Source organism: Nansenia antarctica, assembly GCF_963989245.1.
Source record: "Nansenia antarctica genome assembly, chromosome: 5".
In the NCBI taxonomy this organism is placed as follows: domain Eukaryota; kingdom Metazoa; phylum Chordata; class Actinopteri; order Argentiniformes; family Microstomatidae; genus Nansenia; species Nansenia antarctica.
Window position 1 is genome coordinate 62,211,305 of NC_137690.1, and position 21,875 is coordinate 62,233,179.

Here is a 21,875-nt window from a genome sequence, read left to right on the forward strand (position 1 = left end):
GTGTACCGCCGCTGTCACTCACTGTGTGGTGTGATCACACGTGCGCACCCTCACCGGTGGGGACTGTTCGCACACCGCTCCTCAGTGACAGCGGGGGAGTGTTGTTTCATTCCTCTCCTTCTCTTTTTTCCTGACACACAGACACAGACGCACACACACACACACACACACACACACACACACACACACACGCAGAAAATCGGGAATTCAACTAACAAAGGACAAGCACTCCACTTCTTCTCCCTCTGTCTGTTCTTTCTTGGTTGGTTCTGGGTGGCTGCAAGTGGTATTGTCCTGGGCCAAATGTTGTCAGGCCCGCCTGTCACTACATCTGATCTGGAGTCAGCCATGACTTCTATATCTGTATATTCCAGCCGGCGTGAGGTTGCATTTGATCCAAACGACCCGCGACCAAAATGTGTTTGACACCCTTGCTCTGTCTCTTGACTGATTACAAACATTGAGAGGCACACTCATTATAAAGATTGAGAGGCACAAATTGGCAAAAAATTACACCCCAGAGCATGCTACATGGACTTGATCAGAGAAGCCCCAGTGCTTTTCTGTAAAGTGTGTTTGGATTTTGAAATGTGCTTTAGATAAAGTTTGAGTTAATTTGAGATTTGTCAGATAAGGCAGCAGCACTGCGACATGAGGAATGTACTGTATATAAAACCCCCTACATGTTTTTAAAATCTAGAATGGCCTTTTGGTCATAATGTATTTGTGATGTAATTCAACTAGCACAGTGAGGGACAGTATACCTTCCAACGAGGAGTCGATACAGGACGGTTTGTATTGAATTCAGTGGCGGACTCAGGCTGTTTGAAGGGCAGGGGCGAAAAGAAAAAAAAGGCACCTACTGCACAACATGGGACCCCATCAGTGCACATGGTCAAGTTTAGACCATTGGAAGGGCAGAATATAAGGCACATCCTCTAATTTTGCCACTCAAAAGGTCACTTTAGTGCGACGTTTTTCTACTGAGGGGGCACATGGTCAAGTTTAGACCATTGGAGGGGCACCGATAGGGCATATCCTCTAATTTTCGCCACTCAAAAGGGCATTTTTGCCACTCAAAAGGGCACTTAAGACGGACGTTTTTCAACCGTGGGGGCACCAGGAGGGGCGGTCGCCCCCCCTGCCCCCCCCTTGAGTCCGCCAGTGATTGAATTGCATTATGAAATCTGGTTTAGTGAATTTTTTATTGCGGCTCTCTCCTATGCAATCCAAACTCAGTACCTGTTCCTCTCCTTAATTATTCATGTGCCACTAGGAAACCAGACCACCATGAAGCAGAGATGTGGTCACAACTTTTCAGTGGCCGGAACTGTCACTTAGGAAGCGGCATGGTTTGAGATTTGACGTAACGCAGGGCTATTATTGTAATCTAGTCAATTATTCATTAGTAGACAATCTGAGCCCATTGAATTATTTTTCATACACATAGAATAGAATAGAATAGAACTATGTTTGTCCATCTGTTACAACAGACATTTGTCTTCTGCTCCTCTCAGCCCTCAAAGGCAACACACACAATAGGATGTACCAAAGCAAACCATTACCATCCAACCATCACAAACAACATTAGATTTGATTCATTTGAGTGTGCCTTTGTAGATATCATCATATGCTAAATCCTTCCTGGGGGACACCAATATTCAGCTATTTGTGAATGTCTTGCTTTGTTTTAACTGTACCCATTTGCTTAACCATTTTTATTTATTTTTTTACTACTGAATGATTGTCATAAATATAAATGCTTTACGAAGACATTTCATCTGACAACTGTCTACATACTGTGGCAGTACCACCTTGGAAGGGATTAAAAAAAGCTAAACACAATAGCCACCCAATGATGCTGCAGAAGGGAGAATATTCAGGGATTTATGCATTTTTGATGCAGCGTGGGGAGGAGTCGCTGTGGAAGGCTGGGTGACCTACTTACACTGCCATGGAATTCTAACGACTTTGTGATATCACAAAAAAAAAACTGTGTGTGTGTTTGTGTGAATTAAACATTTGATTGTACAAAGACGACAGGAGGGGAGGATACAGACTTCAGCCTGTCTACCCACCATTTTGGTAGGGAGACGAGCTCTACAGTGAGACGGTGTATTCCACTTTTGACCTTATCGATTCTTACTTTCCTCCAAGTATCTGGATAGCTAGCAGAGAGGGAGATGTTCCTGCTCTACTGTCAGTCTCTGGATAGCTAGCAGAGAGGGAGATGTTCCTGCTCTCCTGCCAGTGTCTGGATACCGTAGCTCACAGAGAGGGAGATGTTGCTCCTTGTGTAATGAGGCGTATGTTACATTAAGTCCCGGCCTGTTTTATTTAAAAGCTCATCTTGACATCCTGCACATTTCTAACGACAAGCCTTAAGATTCCATCAGAGGACGAAGGCGGTCCGCAAATAGTCTCAGACACTGTGGTAGCCTCACCACATCTCTCCCCTTTTCGTTACCGCACCAAAAAAATATTTTCCCTTACACTCAACCCAACCCCCCCACCCTCTCATTCACTCTCTCTCATTCACTCTCTCTCTCTCTCTCTCTCTCTCTCTCTCTCTCTCTCTCTCTCTCTCTCTCTCTCTCTCTCTCTCTCTCTCTCTCTCTCTCTCTCTCTCTGTAACTATGGCAACTCAGTGTCAGATGTCAGTGCGTCAAATGAGACAGCATTGTCCGATCGCTTGGTGCCCACGCCGACAGATTCCTTCACTTCCATTCCATTAAGCAGAACGATAGAAATCACCACAGGACCTCCTCTCTTCTCTTCGCCGCACCGCGCTGGAGTCAACAACCAATTAATTTGGATCGTACACTTATTCAACGTCAGATGCGTTTTACTCAAGTGTTTTTTTTTCTTCTGTTTTTTTTAAATGTCTTTTTGTTATCAGGATATGGGCTATTGTTTAGCAGGAGTCAGCCACCTGTTTGGTGGTGGCGTTGTGTTGTGTGTTTCCCGGGCACTGGAGTGATTGATGATTGTTAGCGGACATTGTTGGCTTCCCTACTCTTGTTAAATATGCGCTGGTTGATGAATATGTACTCCTGTTGGTGGCATTGTGCCGCACAATCACTGACGAGCAGCTGCACTCCAAAGCCCTCCAACTGAACAGGCTCTCTATCACTGGAAATCACAATGTGGCTCCTGCATAATGCTATCGCTCCACTGCCTCTGCTCTCCTGTCTGAGCCTGCCTCGTTTAATGTTGGGGTTGGATCACAGTTGAACGGATCATTTCATGTTAGAAACCGACCATCCATTTATTATATAGCTTTTTTGTCAGCAATCACTTGCAGCTGTTAAATATCAATCACTACATTATCGAGATATAATACAGAGAACATAATAGAATAGAATAATGGAATAGAACGTCACGTGCAATGATAGGAAAGTCATTCGAAGGGGTAAAGCTACAGTTGTAATGACTTTAAATACACGACTGAGGATAATCGAGAGATCCAGTCCAGTCCAGTGCGGAGCGAGGAGCAGAGGAGATGTTGGGAGCTACATGTAAACAGAAAAGCAGGGCAGGATTCCTGGGAGGCTGTCCTAAAAGTGGATGGACATGAGTGAACAGTAATCCGACGCAGAGATGTGCACAGTGTGTTCCGTCTTCTTCCTGCTCATACACTCTCCCATGCCAGCCATGGCCAATCCACTGATCTCCAATGATCTTCAATATTCCTTCCAGGCTGGGGGAATCCAAGCCAGTTCTGAGTAGTATCCCATGACACACTACACGATGGTGCAGATGAGTCATTGTTTTAAAGGAAGAGTTAACTCAAAATAACACATTGTTTTGGTTTTTTAGTTTAAGTCATTGACCTATCTAAAGCAGAGAGGAAACAGGGTGAGCTGTAGCCCTAGGCTGGTGGGTGTGATGCATCATGTATGAGGACTGCTCCTGAGGGTTGTTGTCAGTGGGTTCAGAGTTGTATGTCACAAAACACTCTTTAATGCGCTCACGCCACTGAGCTGTCCGCCCCTCACCCGGTCCCGTCTGCCCCTCCCCTCCCCTCGCGGGGGCCTGTGTCCAGGAAAAGCCGTATGATAAATGGCAGCCATTACTCCAGACGTTTTTACCTTGCCTTATAGTGGGCCAGACAGAGTAGTATAGGAGTGAAGGTCTAGTCTGAGACCTGCGCAGATGGGGTGCCTGCCGGCTTGGTACCAGACCAATGTGGAGGACAAGAGCAACATTTCTTATATTGTGTGAGTTCCAATAAACTGTTTTAGTGGTTCTTTACAATTATCCAGAGGTGTCCTACATGGATGATCTCTGTCTCACACACACATTTACATACCTGTGCTCATCATGCAAACACTATCAGACACATGCATATACTGTAGACAGGCATATTGTGCACACACAGAAACACACGAAAGTGCCCGTCCCTAGCAACGCTGCATCATCGTGACGTCCCATAATACATAACTGTGACCGATGGTTCCGTGCATGCGGGAGTTGACTGATCATTATGATGAGAATCTGCTTTATATATGTATTCCTCCACTCGCAAAAAAAAAATATTTTCTCGTAACCGCCGATGCTTAATGGCTTCCATCCTGGCAGAAGGCATAATGAGAAATAAATGGGCGCGGCACAGGCTTTTAAAAGGAGGCCGGGGCTGGAAAATGGGATTTCTCCGAAGGCAGAAGGCAATGGTGGTGTAAGTAATAACCTGTCCTGACCAGGACCATGCATCAGGGCTGAGATAGCTGTCACAGGAGCCAGCTGGGAGCTAGGTTACTTAGGGTCCCTACATGCATCTCCCTATGCTTGTACACACATACACACAGAGAGGAGAGCTGAGTTATGTTCTTGGCTTTGATGTTTCTGGCTTTTCGTAGAGGGATGACATTAGGTAAAAAAAAAAAAAGTGGATACATTTTTTTAGGAGACAACTTTGACGGTGTTTTCAGTGAGGAATGAAGTATGTTGTTGTTATGCTATGAAGTAGCTCCAAGGCGAGCAATTCTATTCTAGTTTGTAAACAAACACACACACACACACACACACGCACACGCACACATACACACATACACACCCCCAGTCATATACACACACACACACACAGAGCGCCCCTAGAACGGACATATCAGGCTATTGTGCTGTCCTGATGCTCCACTGCTCACTGCATTACCACAAATTATCCAAAATGGGAGTAATTACCCCCACAACTCCCCCTGCCTCCTCCTCCTCCCCTGTCCCCTAAGCTGCAGTGAAGGCATCCTGGGGAGAGTGGAAGACCTCAGGCCAAGAAATAATTAACTTGATAATGGCCTTTCTTCCTCAGCCATTCTTCTCCTTCCCTCTGTTTTCTCTCTACTACCAATTAAGCAGATATACTGTGTCGGGTGATTGGAGGACCCGGTTTCTAATAGCTTTTGGTGGAGGAGGGTTTGACGGTTTTAGCGATTGCACAGTATTTTCATATCTTGCATTTGAAGATACATGAATGGAAACAGTCCAGCTCTTTGTCAGTCCATCAGCCGTTCTGTGGTGAACTTTTGCTGAGGAGTCTCAGAACTGGAACTGAGCATTCCTCAACCATCCTTCAGAAAATGGTGTTGTGACAATAGTACGAATAGTAAGACATACGTTGTGGGAGACAAATAGACAAATAAGACAGTATACAATTAGCAGTACAGATAATACAATAAAATAAAATAGTATGTAAAGTAGAATGTCATGAGTATTGCACTTGGTGTCAATGGGTGTAAGAGGTAGTATTGAGTAAAGTGACTGTGCTTACGGTTAGGTAGTCCGTATAGTGTACAGGGGCAGTGCTTGGGGATGATAGTCAATTGTCTACAGTAGGCCTGTTCATGAGCCTGATCGCCTGGGGGAAGCAGCTGTTGGTTAGCCTCTGAGTTTTGGCCCTGAGGCTCCGGAAGAGGCTTCGTCTTTTGGACAGTATTGGTTCGATCAGACTGTGGTCGGGGTGGCTGGGATCTTTGATGATCCTCCGGGCTTTGCTGACACACCGTTTGTTGAATATATCCTGGATGGAGGGAAGCTCACATCCACTGATGCGCTCGACTGTCCGCACCACCCTCTGTAGCGCTCTGCGGTTGAGGACAGTGCAGTTGCTGTGCCAGGCAATGATGCACCCAGTCACAATGCTCTCGGTTGTGCCTCTGTAGAAGGCCTTCGGGATCTTGGACCCGATGCCAAACTTCTTCAAACACCTGAGGTGAAAGAGGCACACCTGTTTGGTGTGCTCGTCCAAGGTGAGGTCGTCTGAGATATGGACGCCGAGGAACCTAAAACTGCTGACCCTCTCTACGGTGGACCCGTTGATGGGGATGGGGTCCTGTTCCCGTTCCCATCCCAACAAACTACACCCAGAAGGTGCCTTCATTATTGCTGGGGATTTCAACTATTCTTATCTGAGAGCTCTGGCCACTCTGGACCACCGGACATTGGACATTGATTTGTTCCATTCTGGATTACATCAACACAACCGAAAGTGTCGCCACCCTCAAACGGATAAGAACCTTCCCCAACCAGAAGCCTTGGATGAATAGTGAGGTCCGCTCATTGCTGAAGGTACGCGACACCGTTTTCAGATCAGGCGACGCAGAGGCCTACAGCTCAGCCAGGGCTAATCTGAAGGGAGGCCAAGCTCAGCCACAAACTGCGGTCTCCGACCCCTGTCGTATGTGGCAAGGCATCCAGGCCATCACAGACTACAAACCCCCAGAATTCAGCCCCTCCCACTAGCACTGCATCCCTACCCAACGAGTTCAACCACTTCTATGCTCGCTTCGACCCGGGCAACAAAGAAACAGCCATCAAAGCCGAGGCCCCTCAAGACGACCAGCCCCTCAAGCTCTCCGCCACCGATGTCTACCGTGCACTGAGCAAAGTGAATGTACGACAAGCTGCCGGGCCTGACGGCATTCCTGGCCGGGTGCTTAGGATGTGCGCTGCACAGATGGCCAGGGTTTTCACTGACATTGTCAACCTGTCACTGGCCCGGGCAGTTGCGCCCACGTGCTTCAAGTCAACAACCGTCGTGCCGGTGTGCCAAAGAACTCTGCTGCAGTGGTCCTGAATGACTTCCACCCTGTTGCACTCATCTCCATCACCATGAAGTGCTTTGAGAGGTTGGTCCTGGCCCAGCTAAAAACTCACCTTCCTCCCACACTAGACCCCCACCAGATCGCCTACCACAAGAACAGGTCAACAGAGGACGCCATCTCCATGGCGCTTCACTCCACGCTGACCCACCTAGACACGAGCAACACAACTCTGCAAGGATGCTGTTCATTGACTTCAGCTCAGCATTCAACACCATCATCCCCCTCCAAACTGGTCACCAAACTCAGTAACCTTGGTATCAGCATGTCCCTCTGCAACTGGACCCTAGACTTCCTAACCAACAGACCTCAGCTCTTCAATTTTGGTCAACCACTCCTCCTCCACCCTGACCCTGAACACCGGCGTGCCACAGGGTTGTGTGCTGAGCCCTCTACTCTACTCCCTCTTCACCTACGACTGCGTGCCGATGCATTGCTCTAACAGCATCTTCAAGTTCGCAGGTGACACCATGGTAGTAGGCCTGATAAGTAACAATGACACCAGTAAGAACAAGGACATTATTTCAACACCATAGTAGTATTTCAATGCAGTAATGTGTTGTATGTCTCGTTCATAACGAGAAGCTGCAGTAGTTAGTAGTAGTTAGTAGTAGTACCTCTGTATGCAGTAGCATTCCCCCTTGACTACTCAACCACCATAGTGGCCCCTATAGGTCAGTGATTGTCTTGATTCTGTGGGATTATACTATCATCAGCCACCCTCTGTAGTCACTATGGCACGGTCCAGCTGTCTGGGTAGGTTATAAAAAAGCAAAATAACCTGTAATAGGCTTAACACCCTCTGCCTCCTGCTCAACGCAGATTGCTAATAAAGGCACAATGTGTTAACTCTGATTTGGGTTTTAGTGGCCAATTGGAGCTTATCTTGTGCTGTGTGAACCACCAAAGTGGTTTCAAACCGCCATGCTGCTGCTATCCCCGTGGTAATCTGAGACTGGGCACGACCGTGATGCCAACCCGTCTCCTAAAGCTCTGGCTCTCTCTCCAGCTGTGCTGTCCCAGAGAGGGAGAGGCCAAACAACTGGCTGCTTTAGAAGCTCAGGCTGTCAGAGTGAATTGTAGAGCCGGTTCTCTACCCTACACTGGGGGAGTGATTTTCTAATGGGTTTTGTGTAGTCAGGGAGGGATGTGGGGGGAACGGATTGAAACCACCAACCTCCTTCACTCCATCCCTCCCTCCCTCCCTCCTTTCCTCCTTCCCTCCCTCCCTCCCTCCCTCCATTTGACTCCATCCTCTCCACTCTCAGTCAATCAATGTGGACTCTCAGTGAATACTCAGGGGCTTGTTGTATAAATGTTACCACGAGCAGTCAGGACACTCAGTGCATCCCCCCCCCCCCCCACCACCACCACAAACCCGCTCTGGCCTTCTCCCCCCTCCACGCGCTCTAAAGATCACACTGGAGAATCTGGTTAACACGTGTAGCAATGGTAACATCCCTCCACATTTCCGGGCTGCCAAGGCCTCCATGTCTTTGTGCCATTTCAGAAAAAAAGAAGGTAATATTCTCGGCCTTAGTGGACTTCTCTATCACCCATAGGCCCAGTGATGGGGAAAAAATACCCTGTTCCTTTGTGCTGGAGCCTCCATAGCCCCGGAAATGTGTGTGGACGTCATGACTCGATGAGGCTTTTTGCCTTTTTTTGTCAATGGACAGGGCTAGGGAGCGTTTGACCTTCATTGATGCTGGGAACCCTCAGTCCCCCATGGGAGGCCATGCACAGCTATGGATCCAAACATGACAGGTTCACAGAGCTAAACGCACAGATGGGATATGTGCTTCAATGTCAGCTTAAAGACTCTTAAGAGTGCTAGATTGGGGAAGCTGTGGCTCAGGAGGTAGAGCCGGTGTCTAATGATCGCAAGGTCTGCGGTTCGATCCCTGCCTCCTCCTGTCCACGTGTTGAGGTGTCCTTGGGCAAGACACTGAACCCCAAATTGCTCCCAATGAGTGGGCCGGCCCGGCGCCTTGCATGGTAGCTTGCCGCCATCGATCTGTGAATGTATGGGTGAATGAGAGGCCATTGTAAAGTGCTTTGGAATAAGGTGCTATATAACTGCAGTCCATTTACCATTTCAAGTGGTCAGAAACGAAACGTTTTCATTATAATTGGATGATAACTTGCTCCATTTCCTTCATAGATAGACATATCTTATGTGATTTTAGTCTGCATTGTAATGTCCATGGTATTGGAAATCGTGTTATCTAAACCCTTACTATGTCAAATGCATATCCAAATGGTGCAATAATTCAGAGGAATCAAGGAACAACACATTTCGTTCAGTAAAAGACCGAAAAAGTCCAAATGAATTAGGGCAGAGTTCGACTTAAAGAGAAAACCCCTCTTTGTTTGTCAATGAAAAGCATATATTTTGTGTGAGGACTACTGTAGAGGCAGAGGGTTAGGATTTCCTGTACCCAAAACAATTCTCAGATTTGATTTGACTGGATGAAAAATAGCTACTGTGTAAATACTGCCGCACACACCTAATCTGTGGCTGCCTGGATGACCCTGGTGTCTGACTGTCATTCACTGGCGCTGGTACATAAAGTACATCACAGTATCTCTCACCCACTGCCTAGGGTGGTTCATGTTGATGGTTATGTTGGTTCAGAGGATTAATTAAGTCTATGGATCATCAAATGTATAATCTGCTTTAAACAGTATTTGACCTATTGCCACCAAAATGGTTTTATACTGCAGAGCATAATGTGGTAATAAACATTTTGAATTCTTGACATGGAGGAGGCTATTTATTAACCCTAAACCTAACCCTATAGGGTCAGTAGTTTCCTATCAGGGTTGCGGAAAAATAAATCTATTTCAATTGAATTTGTAAATAGAACATTTAAAAATAAGGTCTATGTTTTATTTCATGAAGATAAAGCGAAATTGTAGTCAACAATGCCTTTAAACTAGCATAGGCTTTTTACTCAGTATCAATATTAATCACACTTTCTGTATAATGGTGACATATTATTGTTGTAATTTCCGTGAGCCGTCCTGTGAGCTGTGGAGTAGATGTCGGCATGTCATATGTTGTCACCTTGTGAGGTCCATGATGTTGTGCATACAGACACGTGACATGCCGTTAACTAACTGCCTGTGTAAAGAGCAGATTGTGTGTGACTGATTGCCCTCTCCATCAAGGCTCACCTCATACACACACGCAGGCATGCACACGCACATACGTATGTACGCACACATGCACAAACACACACAAACAACGCCGTGGGGCTCAAGTTGCTTATTTGAGTGCAGTAATTTGCTATTAAATGGAGACAGGTGCAGCTGCTGCCGTTTCCTACGCTAACAAGGCATTTCATCATGGTTAGTTCCCTCTGATTCTCCTGTTGTTTTCACACACTTTGCTATTTTTATAAGATGTCAAGATGACATTGACTTAGTTTTATTGATCGTCTTGTTTTCATTATCACTGCATGAGTATTGGTGGTAGTCATATAATGCCAAACATTACGCTAGTCAATATTTCATCACCCTTTGCCTAAAGTGTCGTTGGTGATAGATTATACACTCCCACTTTCATGAGTCAATTCTCTCTCAGCTCCTTTGCCTAAAGGTCATTGTAACATGGCAAAGAAAGGTAGGTCAATTCTCAATGCATGGTGGAGATGAAGAGCATCACATCAATGTAAATATGCTAATGCTAACAATGCTAGGGTCCCTAGGCAATTTGGGGTCCTTAGGCAAGGTCTTAGCTAAAGTCATTGGTGTTTTGCTATTTCTAAGTCATATGTATCTAAATCCAGGGGTAGGCCTATACACTACATACTGGGGAAATTACAGGCTTTAATGAAAATGCAGGCCATGTTTGACCTGAAACCTTTAGAGCATATTCAGTTGTAGCCTAATGATGAAATAGCATGCACATGTCTTTCCTAACCCTAACACTTAGGCTAATACCTCAGTCAGACCTCAGCCAGCCAGTGTGTTGAACTTGTGGTGATTGTGAACAGCACCAAACACAGCTAATTGGACCACAAAATATGAAATATGTAGTTTTTCGTTTTGTTAATCAGGTATTGCCATATATACAAATCTAAACTAACTATGAGATTCCTGATTTTGAATTATTTCCCTTGCTCTGCTGTCGGCTTTCATGTTTCAGCTGCTGAAAATACAAGAGCTCAAATGTGTGGCTCATACTGTACCTGGTGAAAATAATAACAAGAACATTTATAACAAGAAAATAATACGCCTGGCCCGATCAGAAAACAATGCATTAATGATATATTAATAATAATTAGACAACCATTAAACCATGAATGAAGTTAGTATAGCCTCACCAATACATTATGTTTAAGCACTAAACATCAGTTTGTAACAGGGGAAAGCACTGTGGTTCCTGTCTTTTCCAGAGATATTTAGGAGAGTCTCTGCATTTCAGAGATATTTAGGACAGTCTCTGCGTTTCAACCAAAGCGTGGCAGGGGGTGGTGGGGTGGGGGAAAGGAGAGACAGAGGGGGATGGCCTCGGTTGGCCACCCACACAGTGGTGGTTAGCCTAGCTCCTCATCCTCTGGCCGACTCCCAAGCTACCTAAATTGATTTACACAGGCTTTAACCCTATCGATCCACTCCAAATGGGCTCCAAATGCTGGGAATTCGATTTCGCGGAGAAATAAAGTGCACTAGTTTTTCTTGCCCGTTCAACTCTATGGACATGGCAGTGCCATCTCAGTATACAGTACATGATTAGCTTTTACTAGCCGGGTTCTTTTTTTTGACAGAATGTAACATTATATAAGAGCAAGAGTTTTAGGGAGAATATCAGATAGAACAGAAACATTTTAGAACATTTCAGTTCATCCAATCCTCAGGAGTCTGTCTGACAGCACCAAGCCTCTCAACACAGGAAGTTCCCACAGTACATGCAGAGAGAGTTTGGACCATAGAGGCGAGCTGACATGTGGTTTGACTCTGACATGACTCTGTTTGTCATTGGCTGTGTTTTTTTCAAATGAAAACTGCGTGCATGAGTTGTGTGAGTGAGTTGAGGGAGATATACTAGGTGGGGCGGCTGTGGCGCAGGAGGTAGAGCCGGCGTCTAATGATTGCAAGGTCGGCAGATCGGTGGTTCGAACCCTAGCTGGCCACATGTTGAGGTGTCCTTGGGCAAGACACTGAACCCCAAATTGCTCCTAATGAGCAGGCCGGTGCCTTGCATGGTAGCTTGCCACCATTGCTGTGTGTGAATGGGTGAATGAGAGGCCATTGTAAAGCACTTTGGAATAAGGCGCTATATAAGTCGGTCCATTTATATCGATTTTTCTCTGCATTTAGACCCAGTCAGATGTAATTAGCATCAGCAATGAATGAAACATCTATAGTATTGCTATGTCATTGATCTGAACGTACAAGGGTCTGTCCTGGGTCTGAAGCGGTCTGATTTATTTTGCGAGGGTGAGCTTTCGTCACATCGTCTCACATCTACCAATAATGTGATGATCTCAGTTTTCAGTTTTCCCTCCCATGACTGGCTCAAAAAAGCGAGGTTTTTCTTCAGGTCGATCAAGCTACTAGTAAACCACATGAGAGATACATAAAAAAAATCCCAGTCAGGTTAAAACAAGCAAACAAGCAGCTTTAAAAAAAAGAAAAAAAAAGAAAGAAAGCATAGAGCCATGTAACAAGTGACGTTGTGATGTTATCAACTCATTATTAGTTCACATCGCGGGTCAGTTTAATTAGCCACTGGAAGGCATGAACCCAATGGAATGTTGACATGGAACGTTTCCACTCCAGGGAATAGTCAGGCTCCGAGTGGTATTAGAAGAGCTTATGGAGACACAAATAGTTCCTTCAAACCTATAGCCAGTCTGACAGATATTGCTAGCTTAGATTTTAATTATATAGCCTAGATACTGAAAGTTGTATGATTAAACCAATTAAAGAGAGAGATTTGACAAAATATGGTAGTTTTATTGTTTTATTTGAGAGTATAATCAGCCTATTTTTGTCTGCTATTTTCCCTGTCATTGACACCACTCTTCTAATGTACAATTCTGGTCAGGGCAATATTTACAATCTGAAACTTTAATCTGTGTTAAAAAAGAAGCAATGGAAATAGCAGCTTCAGCAGGAGACTGTGTCAACGAAAGGATTAATGGAAATTGATAGCTAGTAATCCTCATCAATGGTTTGAGGAGGGAAGCATGACGTTTTTGACGAAGTACAGCTGCTATCACGCTAACATACGCTAGGTATACATCTAGCAAGCATTTTGTTCACATTAAACTAGAGGTAATGTTAGCCTACTTTATTTTGGGTTGTTAATTATGCAGAGGTCTGGCAGAAGTGTTTACTGCGGTTGCCCGTGATGTGTTTGGTGACGTTACGTTCATGTTGCATATTCAGTGAATAACTGAATTATATTACCACTTCCAGCAGGCTGCATGCTGTTTTCGGGAATAATATAGGCATAGATAAAGCAGTTTTGTTATGCGAGACAAGAAATAGTATCAAGTAGAAGTGTGTTGTTATCTATTGCAATTGGAGTTGGCTGGACTGCCCCTTTAAAACACATCTGGTTTAAAGAGCACTTTACAGGGAGAGTCGGATCGTGGCCCTGTCATAAAAGATGTGAGTGCCATGATTGTGGGTGGATGCTTGGTTGGCTTTATGAGCACTCCTTCCTTCTAAACTCCATTCCTCTCTCTCTCTCTCTCTCTCTCTCTCTCTCTCTCTCTCTCTCTCTCTCTCTGTCTCTCTCTCTCTCTCTCCCTCTCTCTCTCTCTCTCTCTCTCTCTCTCTCTCTCTCTCTCTCTCCACTCTGTCCAGCATTAACCCCTGCACATCACTGCTGAATAGGTTCTGATTAATGACTCTCTGATTGTGCCATCCAATCACTGCTAAATATAGCTGTCAAGCACTGGCCCCGGCCTCCTCCTTCGTTTACTGTTCAAAGTGTTGGAGCGAGTTGCCGTGGTAACACACGGCGGTCAAAGCACCGCAAGCGAGAGGCAGATTGTGTGGATGTGTGCTCGACAGAAGAAGAGAGAGAAAGAGAGAGAGAGAAAGAGAGAGAGAGAGAGAGAGACAGAGAGAGAGAGAGAGAAAGAAAGAGAGAGAGAATGAGAGAGAGAGAGAGAGCATAAGCGAGAAAGAGAGAGGGGCTCTCGTACAGACAGACTCCTGCAAAATGTTTGTTATCCTGCAGAAATGCAGAAATTTTTTCCCCCCTGCCCGCATGGTATGGTGAGTGGGAGCTTGAGCTGTGCTGCGTGCCGCAGTCTGTCTGTTTGTAGCAATATAGCTGTCTCCATGTGAAGAAAATAGCTCCAGCTTAGCGATTGGCTATGTTTGAATTGTTCAAGGGGGGGGGCTTTTTGTTGTGATTGGGCCAGCGTTAAAGATAACAGCTGGGGCGTGGATTGGGATCACGTGTGGGATTCCTGGGGCCTTTCCACAGCATCTCAGAGCTCTCCCTGGAATGTTTCATCTAGGGGCATTTACTGGAGTGAAACATTTACAGATAGACATGTATGTGTGAGTGTGTACAAGCTGACATGTTCAACATGACAGACAACCACTCATACCTGTTCTACAAAAATGTTAGATGTTCTACATCTCTTTGAACATTCTGAAGTTGCGCTCTCCTGAACTGGTGTCTGTTTTGTGACCATTTCACCAACAACAAGTTAGCATTCTTTCACATACAAAGAATAATTAGCTTCAGAAGACAGTATTAGTAAAAGGAGAAGGCTTAACGTGAACAGAAGGTGTCGTTTTTGAGTTTGGTAAGCAGGTGGAACTGGAGTTTTAATGTTATTCCTATGTTTAATGTTAAAGTCCTAAATGTTAATGATGAAATACAGTCTACATATGTACAGCAGCTTTTGTTATGGAACTTAAACATTCTCTCTTACCTCTTAGTTTGAAGAAAATGTAATGAGTAGAATCACATTGAATTCAAATATTGACAGACCGGTTGATTTCAACACTTACTTCCCTGTTTCATAGTAACAAAACACCAACCTCCATACTGCTGTAGTTTCATGGTTATGGGCAATTGGAGACAAATTAATGAGGACGTATGTAAATTATATATCTTTTTAAAAGCCTGCTGTTTTATTCAACCTGCTGTTTTATATGTGCCAAGCATAATCATACTCTCTCATGACACTCTCTCGTGACACTAGGCTTTCCACATTCTCATACATATGTATGTGTATTTTTTGACTCAGTTTAATGGAATATATAATAGTACCCATATGCACACACATATGTGATGAGGTCTGGTAAAAAGGGCTGCATGTCGGCAATCCTCAAATTGCGCAAATGAGCAAAACCATTTTTTCCCCTTTCTTTAAAAAAAAAAGAATCTACATTTTTTTGCATACGAAAGTTTAAGTGTTGAAGAGCCCACTCGATATAACAAAACAGTTTTAGGGTCACTAAATACTTAAATACTGAATTGAAGTCTCATCTGCTGTAGGCTACTGATAAGTGATACATGGCTTGTAAACAAACTTTCGTTTTAGGTTATTGTTCAAAAGTAAGGACTGGGTAATAATATAATTATGCGTAGTTATGTGTTTTTAGCATGTTGTTACGTGCTAAACAGGCAGTTAGATGTTCATAGCGGTGTTTCTTCTTAGCTGATTGCTATTAGCAGCTGTCTTGCCTGTGTTTTACTTACGCTCACAATCTACACTTTAATAATCTGGAAAAAAAACATATGAGCACGAAGCCCTGTTATAATTATATAATATTAGGTAGCCTAGGGTTAAGAGAGGCTGGCCAGCAATCAGTAGTTCGCTGATTCAATACCCACCCCAGGAGGGAGCCAGATGTGATGGTGACTGTAGAGTTACTGGCATCACATCTAAGGTGCCTACCACTGCCGTTGTGCCCTTGAGCAAGGCACGTAGCCCCTAACTGCTCCAGGGACACCGAAGATGGCTGACCCTGAACCCAGAGCTCTGTTCTCCCTGGGGGGGGAGACGTGTGCATGAACAAGACTTTCGTTCTCTCAGTACTTCTGCTCTGTTCAGTGACAATACATTTGAATACTGTATCTCTTATTATAATAGGTTGATAGGTCAGTTCAGATAGGAACACAAATGTGAATTCGGACCTCAAGTGCTCAGTGGCCGCCGCTGTGTTGACAATGTCCTGTTCAGCATGTAAGGAAGAAGGTTGTTTCTGAGCGTTCGATTTTTAAACGCTGAAACTGAGAGTTGAGATGCGGTCCAGAGGAAAACTCATTCAGCCCCCCAGACGATCTGAACAAGGTCAAATGCCTCACAAGTGGAGATGGACTGTGTCAAAGTCTTCACACTACCTGCCACTCTCTCAGCACAGGACTCTATCAACATCCTGAATTGAGTGGCAATAATAGGCCTGGAGAAGTGTTTACCGCCGATAGGAATATCATTACAAACTCAGGAAATCAGACCAAAACCAGTTAGGAGCTCATGTTGCAATCAATAGACCTACTCCATCTTTTCTTCTTCTTCTCCCCCCCACCCTGTCTCCTACAGTTCTAGAGCCAAGAGCGTTGCCATAGTGATGTGAGATGGCTGCGTTGCGCAGCAGGCAGGCAGCAGTCAAATGATCCACTCTTACACATCATTTCAAGGGAGCCATCATGTGTATTGTTCATTGCAATACATTTGGACCAGATTATAGTGACATACTATAGAGCAATGTATTACATTTCTATATTCAGTGTCTAGTCACCAGGAACAGAATGTTCAGTGCCAGAACTGTACAGTACCTACGGGTCACACACTATTTTGCATAGTGTATGTGTACTGTATAATAGTGTACTGTAGATTCTCTGCCCACTACAAATTATTAGTTTTTCCTTATCAGGTGTACAGTATGTAGAGTCAAATGAATGTTGTACTTCTACTTCCACTGTTGCGTGCCAGCTTCTTCCTATCTCAGAATAGCCACAGAATATATAATGCAGCATTTTAAAAAGAGTTTTTCTCTATCTCTCTCTCTCTCTCTCTCTTTCCCTTTGCTGTCCTCTCTCCCTTACCCTCACCCTCTCTAAAAACCTCTCTCTTTCCACAGTGTGATAACGCCAAGGGGTTGAGGGCCTTCTTCGATGCGATATGCTACGGTCCCAAACATCTGATGATCTTCGGAGGGGTGTGTCCATCAGTCACGTCTATTATCGCTGAGTCACTGGAGGGGTGGAACCTGGTGCAGGTGAGACAACATGGTCCTGTCTGATGGTGGATCACCATGGTTTCTACCTACACTACTTGTGGTTGGATGCTGTTCTGTTCATTTCGTGTGAGGTTGGACAAATTGGAGAGTTTGTGAGTTTATTCTGAGGTGTGAGTTGGTGTATGTGTGTGTGTGTGTGTGTGTGTGTGTGTGTGTGTATGCGTGTGTGTGTGTGTGTGTGTGTGTGTGTGTGTGACCGTCTCCCTTACCCCCCAAATATACTAGTAACCCCCTGCTTCTCTTTGCTACTTTTATCACCAATGATTTGGTAGTGTAAAAAATATGAAATGAGAGAGTCCATGTTTGCCCTGTGACAGTATAACTTTCATAACCATTACACACATGCCATTACACACATGCATTATAGTCATTAACATTTCAGGAGTCATACTGTAGCTGGCCACAGGCATTGAAAAGAGACAGCTCTACATCAGGTAAACTTTTGACCTCCGGAGTCATTGCGAACTCTCTCTCAGAATGTTGTACAGAATTGCGTTGCACCATTAACGAGTACAAGTACATCTCTACTGTCTGCAAATCTGCACAAGGCTTCATACACTGTAGATAAGGAGTGTAGCAGGCCTTGGACTATGCTGAGATTACACAACTCAAGTGCCTCTATTTTGAACTGTATGTCACACTCAGTGAAATATTTCTTTGCACCAATATTACGGAACTGTTTTTGATTTGTCTGGATGCTGTCAAGTTGTGGTCTTCAGGAAGGATGTTGAACCAGGGGTTTTGGAATGAGGGATGCTCATTATGTTCCTGCATAACCATAATCAGTATCAATATCAGTCCATCAATCAAATGTCAATTGATCTTAATAGTCATTTGTCACAAAAGAACATAATCAAAAGCACAATGAGGAAGCATTCTCTCTCTCTCTCTCTCTCTCTCTCTCTCTCTCTCTCTCTCTCTCTCTCTCTCTCTCTCTCTCTCTCTCTCTCTCTCTCTCTCTATCACTCATGCCATTTTTCTCCCCGCTGTATTTTTACCAACACATGTTTGGTTGTGATTACTTGTGTGTGGAGCAGTAGCAATCTTCCTCTCCCAAAGAGCAATCTCAGTATGTACAGTATGTACACTATGTCCCATGAGCACCATAGCATTGTGGCTGACTCACTTCAGATGGTAAATGGTAAAAAAATCTTCAGCACACCATCACGATCACTAACACAAATACAGCTTCATGTGAGTTTGATCTAAAACTCAAGATCCTCAAGATGATATGGCATGGCAAGCGGTTGGGGAGAAATAGAACAGTGAATGATTGTAAAATCACTGGGATTGCACCTTTAAAGAGGAGTGCTTAAAGACTCCCAGTCACTGTTGAGAAAAGCCACGGCTGTTCCCACAAGCAACCGAGAGGCTCCTTCAAAAGTATAGGGGGCAGATCTAGTTTTCTCTAATTACCAGATAGCAATTAGTGACTATTAGTGACATAACAAGAAAAGAAAAACAGATTCCTTCAATCTTGTCCATAATACAAAACAAACAAGTGTCTGCTTACTAAAAGCTATAATTGTGAGGCATATTTTGGCGGTGCACTGACACATGATCCAACTACATGTTCGTGTGCAGTTTTATTTTGAGACCATTTTGTTGATGGAGGCCATCTGGAAACATGGAACGGTGGTGACTATTATGCATTAATTTTAATTATGAATTATGAGGAAGTGGTGCTTCACTATGCCCTGTGCTGTTCTCTAAGATCAGGATGAGACAATTCTCAACATCTTTACTTATGTCCATTTTGACCCCGAGTCACAGAGTCGAATGATTCACTTCAAGAGTTTTCTTGAGAAAATGCTGGTGGATAACATAACTTTTTGTTTCCGCAAATGAGCCAACTCAAACCGGATGGAAACCGGCCCAAAAAAGACCCTCAGTGTTCCAGGACTGCTCTCATCCATTCCTACACCTTGCACACTCACAGGACTGGCACCACTTCATGTTTGATCATTTGGCACTCTCTTCCCTGCTTCAGGTCAGTGATTAGAATAGTTAGTATGTTACGGTACATGTGGGAATACGGTACATGTGGGAAAACTAGGGTTAGGGTTAGGTGCTACGTCGACTTGGTACATGCTGGCATGTCTAACCCTAACCCTAATCCTAACCCTAACCCTAACCCTACCCCTAACCTTAACCCTAACCTTAACCCTAGCACCCTAGCACCTAACCCTAGCCCTAGTTTTCCCACATGTACCGTAACATATATACTGTATCTATATAGTATAGCATACATATATATAGTATATACTTAGTATAGCATACAGTATAGTATCTCCAGTGTTGGGAATAGTTCCACTACATGTATTAGTTTAATTAAATCTTTCTGTAGCTTGGTGGCAGTTAAACTAAATTCAGATCTTCAGTAGTGAGCTACTGTATTTAGTGTTTTCAGTAGTGAACTACCTTTTTGCCATGTACTGTAGCAGGGTAGTGAGCTACTGTCACTACTCACTTCACCCCCCCCCAAAAAAAAACTAAAAAAGGAATTTAACTATTACAGACTTAACTTCAAATACCCCTATTGTTTATTACCTCACTGTTTCTCATCTCCCCACTTTGCCCCACTTCACCACAGTGATTCCAGAACATTTCAGTTGTTGTCATAGTGACTGGTCATCTTTCAGAAGCTGACTGTTGTGTGTTGGATGAAGCACTTTCAATGTAGTGAACTACTTTTTCAAAGTAGCTTCAGTTAGACAAACTACATTTCTCTTAAGGGTAGCGTTAGTGTCGTCCAACTTCTTCCTTAGTAAAGTAAACGGTAATCTAGTTAAATCCATTTGAACACCGCTCATCCATCCTTATATCCTTATATCCTCATTCTTCTTCGTTGTGAGGAAGTTGCTTCTCTACTGGTCCCTGTGTAGGATCCAGATTGTGTGATGCTCTGGCTCTCCATCTCTCCATCTGAGCCGGTCGACTTTCATATGCTCCCAGCGGAGGGAGGCTGTGCCAGGGCCCGGGATGCTGCAGACGTACGCTAGCAGACACAGCGTTCGCCTCTGACGTCAAGAGCAGTGGGAGGCGCATCACCACTCTCATCTATATGATATACTGTAGCCTTCTAAGGCTCTGTCAGGAGAGAGAGAGAGAGCTAGCAAGGAGAGGGGAATGTGTGGGATGTTTATTATTTATTTATAGACATTAGCATATCCTACATCCTGTGTAGAAATAGAAACATATTGTTCTATACATTTCCATTATGGCTGAAGGAAAAAAAGAGAGAGACTGGAGGGGAAACGCTAGAATAGGTTTTTGACCTTGTACTGAAAGCCAGGGATATTCTGTCTGGATGTCTGGATGTTGGTTACATCCCCTTAGCCGTGCAAAACGATTATGGAGTGTGGCCTATTACCACGTGCAGCATTGGACGTTCAGAGATTGCAGTGTCAAGAGTATTTGAGCGTTGGCTATCTTGTTTACAGAACATCTCGGTGAAGGACTATCCGAGTGTATGCCTATTAAGCGCACAGAGTGCCTATTTCAGTGCACAGAAACACAGTTGGCAATATTTTGTTTTATTTCTGAGGGCTGTATGAATCTATGAAGCTGCATGAACACACTCTGCCTAAAAAATAGAGGCATTTAGAAGTGTAGAAACCATTAACATTTCTTTACCAATATAATGTTCCATTGCCCACATTTAGAGTCATTTTAATAGTAGCCTATTACAGTGATATTGAGAGAACATGTTCTGATCTGCACCCGTCGATTTGGAATTATTATTAATTAATTATTAACAGAATTATTTCCCTTGACCCGGGGAAAGGTTTGTCTTGAATATTTACAGTAGCTTGGTTACCATAGGCCTATACATACAAATGAAAACATAGGCTAATAATTACCTGGTGGTCTCTTGTCTGTACTCATCATTTTAGACTTAGCCTACATCAAAGTTCGTTCATTTCTAAAATGATTTATGTTTACAGTATCAAATGTAGGCTACTGTAGGCTATAGGAAATATTGACTTGTGACTGTTATTACATGTCAAAGTTTCACCATTCCTAAATAGTTTATTCAGGCTGTGTGACTGATATTTTTACACTATAAAATATAAGCAAGAAAATAAATATTGGTGGCTTATAATGTGTAATGGTAAATACATTTGTACACTATCAAATATAGTGAAGACATAAAGGCGGCTTGAAATAAAGGATTGATTTGAAGTAATAATAATACCTAACCCTGTAGACAGACCCATGCTCAAAAAGACCCATGCTGTAATCTCTGGATGTCAAAATGCTGCAGGCGGCACCACACACTGTAGGCTAATCGGTTTCTGCGGCTAGGTTGGCTCTTAAATTACGCATATTCAAATGAATAACAGAGATGATGAACAGTACTAAGGCAAATATACCTACATGTGCACACCTGGGTTTCCGTTAACCGGCAATTACCGGTCTTTGTCCGGTAAAATTTGTTGAAGTCCGACAAATTGAAAAGTCGTCGGACATATTGTCCGGTGAAAATAATTCCCTTTGAATACAATTCGCTAAAGTTCACATTCTGATTCCTTCTATTTTAAAAAAGAC

The 21,875-nt window shown here is 43.9% G+C and overlaps 1 protein-coding gene across 1 annotated transcript in view; it reads left to right on the top strand.

Moving 5' to 3' along the window:
• gabbr2 (gamma-aminobutyric acid (GABA) B receptor, 2) overlaps positions 1-21,875 on the top strand; it is a gene marked incomplete at both ends in the record, with an annotated part of 193,725 nt that overhangs the window by 42,075 nt on the left and 129,775 nt on the right. Inside the window, one exon of the mRNA XM_080530897.1 lies at positions 17,166-17,303. Within this exon, the coding sequence (XP_080387023.1) occupies positions 17,166-17,303 (138 nt within the window). The remainder of the gene's footprint in view (positions 1-17,165; positions 17,304-21,875) is intronic.